Consider the following 7,232-nt stretch of genomic DNA (forward strand, 5'->3'; position numbering starts at 1 on the left):
ATTAAGGGCCAGAGGGGCCCCCTACACACCAAAAGGGGGGAAACCGCCGCTCTCCTGATAGAAACGGGCGTTTCGAGTATTTGGCTGCGATAAATCTCCACTTGTGGCCAGGTCACTTCTGGAAAAGAAGCTCATAGCTCAGTGGACCTTTCCTATCAAAATAAAAAAAATGTCAGTGATGTTCTTGCCTTTCGCATACTCTGCACTCCTATCGCGTTTTTGTATTACGATACCTTTGAAGGAGGAGGATACTTTTAGGATACTTTTTTCTGCGTGCGTTGCAGGCGCTAACTTGGTGAGCTCCTCCGCCTACCCGTGGACCTCCCTCTACTCCGGCGCTCCGCTCCCCGCGCTGGCGTCCACCGCCGGCGGCTCGCTTGGCTCCGAGGCCTCTCTCTACTCCTGCTGCTCAGATGATGGCGCCACCGCCGGCGCCGCCACCGCCGGCGCCGCCGCCGATCTCACACCCGCCTTCCCGGCGCGGCTCCAGCGTCACCGCGAGGCGTGCCGCGCATCGGTGCCGCTCTGCATTCCCACGCGCCGCGACGACCCTGTCGCCCGGGCGGTGGCGGCGGCGGCAGCAGAATCGGCGCGCCGGCAATCGGACCCCACGTTTGACCACGCGACGAGGGCGGACATCCCCTTCATTGACGACTCGTCAGAAGTGTGAAGCGACGAACGTGGAGCGTTGACGCTGCGAAGGAAGTGAAGGAGAAGCCCGTTCGCACGCCGTCGCCTTGTTTGAACGTCGCTTCGGCGGATGCCAAGCAGTAGGTTTTTGCCGAAGGGGGAAGAGTGTCTCCCCGTTCAACCGCGCAGCGTCGATGTTGGAAGGTTTAAAGGGCCGCGCTCGTTTCGACCCGCTACGGTGCTCGTGTTTCGTTTTGCTGTGCGGTGCTCGAAGAGGTCTTGGAATGACTCTTTTTGAGGTCTTGGAAGTTTGGATGCAAGCGGTTGCTGTTTGCAGAAGGAAGAAGTTTTCACTGATTGTTGTCACCCCGTCAACCACGTGCAGCGTCTTGTCGGGACACGCTTGTTAGAACCCACGGCACTTCTCGTTTGTTTTTGCTTTGTTGTGCTGCAAATGGGTCTTGAACCCCACCACCAGGATACAAGCAACAGCAACTTTTCTGAAGATCAAACAGAGAAGATGGTCATTGAAACCCACAGCACTCGCTTTTGCTTTTTTTCCCGCTCCACCATTGCTGCACTTGAGTATTTAAATCTATCGGAACACCTGTATGCAAGTGGTCTCATTTGTAGGAAAAGCCCCGGGGTCGTGCCTATCTCCCTAGGCTGTCCCCATTGTCTCTGTTGTAGAGTTGCTGTACCGTTCTGCAAAAAGGGTTTTGAAATCCTTCAACAACGCGTGGATACAAGCGGGGTCTGGGGTTCAGGAAGGAAGTGTTGCTTTTCCCCACCTGAGGCAGCTGCATCTTCATCAGAGCGGGTGGGAGACTCGCAGGTAATGTTAACGTGATATTCTTGTTCAGACCCCAATGAGCTTTCGCTGCCCAGTGCTGCAAACGTGTTACACGCAGACTACACCTTTCAGAAGGAAGGGTGTCTCGTTGCACAATGTCAAAGTGCAACCGTGGACAAACTGTCGCGAGGCCAAAGCACGGTGCGTGCTCAATCGCATCGGTTTGCCGAGCGGTGCTGCAAATGCTGTCCATTGGAAAACCTGGGTGCATACGGTCTTGGCAGAAGGAAGAGTCCCGCAGCATCAGCATGCTCCTGGCTGCTCCGAGGCGAATGGTGGAAAGTTAATCCCAAAGTTTTTGTTTTGCGCGCTGTACTGCGAATGGGCGTTGAAATCAACTGGAACACTTGGACTGAAGCTGGCGGTGCTATGGGCCATTTTCTGTATTCTACCCAAAATCAGCAGGCAATACCCCCTTCGTAAATTAGTCTGCAGAAGCTTAAAGTGCGATTTGCTTTTCACGCAAGGGCCTAAAAAGCTTTACGTCGCCGTGCAGAGCTGCAAAAACTGCGCTTTGAAATCCGTTGGGACACCTGGATGCAAACGGTCAACTTGCGGAAGGCAGCGTGTTTCTCGTGCTCTGAAGCAGAGTTGAAAATTCCGCATCTCCATGACCAGGGTCATTCTCTGAATGGCAGAGAAACTAACCTCATGCTGGGTGTTTCTGCTGCAAGGGTGAAATGGAACTTTTATTTGTATTGTTTTATTTCAGGCTGAATTTAACAAGCCTTTATTTCTATCTCAGCGGTGCAGTTCAGATCCTCCGATGCGTCCGCTCGAAGTTTTAAATCCTCCCGTGCGGATTGCCCGCGCTCGCGTGATTAAACATCGCAGCTTTTAGAACGTGTTCACGTGCGCAAGGGACGGCGCGCGGGACAGTCTAATGCGGGCTGCAAAACGCTGCACTAAAAATGCCTTCATGTAATGCAGTCGCTCACTTGATTCAGCCAAGCACAGCTCCACGGGGGGCTCACGTGTTTTTTTTATTTATCGGGCGATTGCCAACAGGGCAAACACATTTTTACAGCGCTGAACTGTTGCCGTATTGTGTTGCGCGAAAGAGGCTCCACTTGTGGCTCCTATCGAAATGGCTCCTATCAAAGTGGCTCCTATCGAAGAGCCTCCTATTGAAGCGGCCCCCTGGTGTCATCTTTCAGGGTCCCCTTCCCTGACCTGACGTGGGAGTTCCGCAAGAACGTTTCTTCAGCTTGTGACACGACTCTGATAATAGCTCAATTTAGTGGTTAAACGTTTAAAAAAATTTAATATAATTATAACCTGAACAGAGATTTTAGTATGAGAGAATTGTGTGTGTGTGATCTTGAGCACTGTCGCTTCCCGCCGTGTTTGTGACCGTTCATCTGAGCTGCAATTGTTACCTTTAAAGTGTGCGGCAGGGAATTACATTTCTGGCTTCAAAATGCCGACTTTTTTTTCATGTCCCAGTGTTCCGAGAGAAATTGCTGTTCCTGAAATGAGGGTATCCACCCTAGCTCTTTCCATATTAGATGTAACACAGTAAGCTATTTGGTTTATTATGAATACAAAATATTTTTCTTTACTTTTATCCTGCTTGCGCTATTTGCGACGAATCCATCCGGCTCTCTCTCAGAACGGTGCAGACCTCTGTTGGAGAACGGCCCACGGAGGCAGATATCGCAGAGCCATCTCTGAGATCCCTTCACGTGACCTCTCGTTCACACCATAGAGAGGGCAGCACTTGCCAAACCTGCTGTGCATTCAAAAGCAATGTTCGTCGCAATTCTCAGAGCTGGAGTTAAAAAAAAAAACAAGCGCAGAATCAAATTAAATGTGATATTAAATTGTACGTGCAGTCAATGGTGACTGGACTGAGACCACCAACTCGCTACGCTTGAGACACCCGGTTTAATCATGGGCGGCCGCCTGGATTCTCAACCTTGGCCATCTCGGCACTGGTCTCTAAACCAGCTGACAAAACGGGTGGTTCAATTTGTTACCGAAACAGCGATTTAAAAAATGCCATCAATATCTGCTTCCGTGAACCGTCGTGGGTGATGCGCTGCTCTGCAAGAGCAGCAAATGGATTCTCCACCTCACAACGACGCTGATAGCCTGCAGGTAAAAGTTGCCAAATATAACAAATGTGACCCCACCCCCCCTCAAAACGACGTCTGTTTTGGTTTTACTTTCTGAGTGGAGTCTCGAGCAGTCGTGTGCCTCGGTTAATTTATTGCAAACGTCTCCTCTCGAAAGAGGGGAAAAGCCTCGAGTTGTGAGAATTATAACTTACGACAAACCCATCCCTCGCGGGTTTTGTAGCTATCGTGGTTTTTGCGCGGTATTTTTTAAGGTGCGACGGTTCTCCGATCGCGCCACCGTGGTTCAACTGTTCGCGGGTGACCGCGAGATTCCTGCACGCAGTGTAACTGCACTGCTCTCGACGATTCTTCCGCAGAAGAACACGCGCGGTGCCTCTATCTCGCCTCCTATCTCGTCTCCCAAGCAGCCCATCACGGGTCCCAGGCCACGCGGCGTTCCCAGCCTCCAGTGAGGAGGAGGCGGCCAGGTTCAGCAGCGCGATTATTTTTCTTCGTGTCGTGTTCAGTACCCTACGCGGATACGCATACAGTACTGTACACTACATGAAAAAAATCATACATTTTTCTTGCATGTAATACTGAACACTAGAACATATTAATTCTATTTTACATTCAAAATTCTTGTTTTTTATCACAGTTTGGGTTGCCGTAGGATAACATAAAACGCAAGGAGTGGGGTGTGTTGCATCGTGAACAAAAACATAGTTTTCCCGTCTTGCGGATCGCGGATTTTACCGACCGCAGCTCTTTTCAGGAACGTAACCTCCACCACCGGCGACGGGCATCGATGGAATGAGAGACACTCCGGCAGGAGGTTCGATCCCGACCCTTGACGCCTGCTGTATATTTGGAGTTTGCGTGTTCTCTCCGTGGTCGCGTGGATTTGTATCCACGTCTTTCGGTTCTTACCTCCACATTTAGAATCAATGTTCGTTTTAAGAGTATTTTTCGGCTATAAATTTCCACGCAATTAAGCGACTTCGCTGAGCTATCATTTGTGGTCAGGTCGCTTCTGCAAAGAGCTACATAGCTCTGTGGCCCTTACCTGATAAAATAAAAAATAATTTAGTTTCATAGTTTAGTTTCCACCCTCCTGCACACTCATCCCACCCATTGCAACCTCCTCTCCCTGATCACATCGCTTTCCTGCCACGTTATGTTCCCAGCTTCCAAGTTGCTTTATCCCAATTCTGCCATGTCTTTCCTAATCATGCTCTGTGTGCACCCTCTACCAAATGGCCAGAAGTTGGTATTTGTGTCCAGTTGCTTTGAGTTCAGTTCTGGGTAATTAAATCTATTGCCGATCGTCCTCAATAGCCATAAGAAAGCAATTCTCTGTAGGTTTTCGTGTTTGTGCTGTGTAGCTTTCTCCCGGTGTGTCGGGTGTTGTTCGGCACAATGTCCTGAAGACATTTCCAGCGAATGGAGCAAAACTGTCGGGCATTTTTGCCAAACAACAACGTGTGGTACAACCTGAAAACACATTGTAAATGAGCATCTTGGCCTTCCACAATTATTGTTCACCAGCAACGTGTCTATTTCGTTGTCAATACCGGTTATTATACCATCATAAGAACAGGTTCTGACAGTTTAACAAATATGACATTACAGGGGTCATTTTGGTCCGAAGACTTTATTTATAGTAACAAAGAATGCTGCCTTGAGATTTTGCGATTCATCTCACACACCTTCGGACGCATTCTCGTCGTTCGCCAACCTCGCCGCCAGCATCGCTCCACATCTACCGGCCATTGTCCCGTCTCTCGCCATTGTAGTCTTGCCCAAAGCTCACCGCCGTTCTTAAATGCTGCACCATTTTTACGTTTTGTTCCATCTTCTTTGCCCAGTGTCCCCATGTTTTCCCCTGATCCGTATTTGTCGTCGCTGGCAGTGGAGCCGTTCCCCCCCCCCCCCCCCCCGTGGTTCATGGCCCCGTGCGTGGGGGGGGGGGGTGTTCAGCTTTTCAATGTTACGCTGTCGGATGTAATGCTTATGGTTTCGTTTGAAGGCGGGAGGGGGGGGTTAACACGGTGTGATTGTCCCCGGGCCCCGTGCAACCCACCGTCCCCCCCCCCCCCTTGCCCCATGGACAGGTATGACTGGCATGAGTATGTAAGACTGAACCATTTCGTCGTTTTTGATTAAAAAATTCCTTCAATTATGGCCTCTAGCTACGGATGCTGCTGTTTTCAAGCGGTACCCCTTCGACGGTTTATTTTGGCCTTCGGCAACGTCATTCTCCGTTACTTTTGTTTTTTGCTCATTTGCATCTCAAGTCTTAAGTGCAGTTTGGGGAGAGTTTTTTTTTAGAATAACCTCCCCCCTCCGCGCACGTTTGGGGATGTGTTCCCGAGTTTCGTATGAATGTGGAAAAAGCTTAAAATCGGTGTGCAGATGCAACTATTTTGGATGATCCAAAAACAAAACAAAACATATTCCGATTTGATTTCTGAAAATGTGACATCACTTCCACGTTTACGACGCCGTGTCGGTTATTTTCACGGCAAAAGTGTCGTCGCTTGGCGTCAGTATCACAGCATGCGAGGCCGCGTCTGCCTAAATTATTTAAAATATATATATCAAAATGTTTACGTGGAAATTATTTGTCTAACGATGGGAATTGACGTTGAAAATGTCAATGTCATTAACGTGTAACATTTCATTTATTTCTTAAATAATGAGGTTATTATTTTATGTAAAAAAATGTAATAGAATATTTTTTTCCAGGATCATCATTTTAGTTGGAATATCCCGTTTTCAATTGTGCCCAGGGGGAACATTCAAATGTTAAACATATAAAATAAATTCCAAAATTGAGCCACAGAATTTGAAAATCTTATTTCCCCCGAAAAATTAATCTTAAATTCAAACTTCTCTCTTCAGGTAAGCTTGTCCACTGTGCAGGTGAGATCAGAAACCTATTTGCTATACTGCCACCATCTGGAAGTGCCATGGCCCATCTGACTGGAAGTCTGACACTGCACATGATCTCAGTGTGATCCACCAACACCACCTCTCAAACACTGTATATTTACATCTTGACTTAAAGCTTTCGTGACTGCAGGAATTCATATTCTTTGGGTCTTTCGGTAAAGTCACGTAGATATGTTCAAAGAAAATAACAAAATTCTACGACATTTCGATCGCAACACAAGCGTTCATCACGCTTGTGTTGCGATCAAAACGTCGTAGCTTTTTGTAATTTTTTTGTTATTTTCTTTGAACCTATCTACGTGACTTTACCGAAAGACCCAAAGAATGCTGTATGTTTTTTTTAGTTTGAAAGGCTTGAGACGCTGCGTTAAATGACTAGCTTTCCTAGGTTGTTTCCATTTACAGTAAAAAAAATAACATTCACAAATCAAACCTGCGTTTTATTTTTGTAATGTGCTATTATTTCATATTTCTTGCTCAAGATTTCAGTCGGGATGTTAAGGTCGGTGTACAGTTTTGGAATTAATAAACATGACCTCTTGCACCACCACAAATAGGCCGTATGCCATTAAGCTTCTTTGCAGTGAATGTAACAAAAACCAGTGCCACTTTCCCGTATGTCTGTCTCTCCACGTAAAATATAAATCGGGTGTTTTTTTGTTGTTGTTGACACATGCTGTGTTAGGCGCACGGCCTTCCTGGAGTACGTTATTTTAGCAGCATGTGGTTCAACA

The 7,232-nt window shown here is 47.7% G+C and overlaps 1 protein-coding gene across 1 annotated transcript in view; it reads left to right on the forward strand.

The window, feature by feature from the left end:
• Positions 1-2,408, forward strand: part of LOC133354052 (unconventional myosin-IXb-like) — a 72,652-nt gene extending 70,244 nt beyond the window's left edge. Inside the window, 1 exon segment of the mRNA XM_061570599.1 lies at positions 285-2,408. Within this exon segment, the coding sequence (XP_061426583.1) occupies positions 285-670 (386 nt within the window). The 3' untranslated portion in view covers positions 671-2,408.
• The last annotated feature ends 4,824 nt before the right edge of the window (positions 2,409-7,232 follow it).

This window comes from Lethenteron reissneri, chromosome 46 (assembly GCF_015708825.2).
Source record: "Lethenteron reissneri isolate LAM-NWPU_2019-01 chromosome 46, ASM1570882v1, whole genome shotgun sequence".
NCBI classification, from domain to species: Eukaryota; Metazoa; Chordata; class Hyperoartia; order Petromyzontiformes; family Petromyzontidae; genus Lethenteron; species Lethenteron reissneri.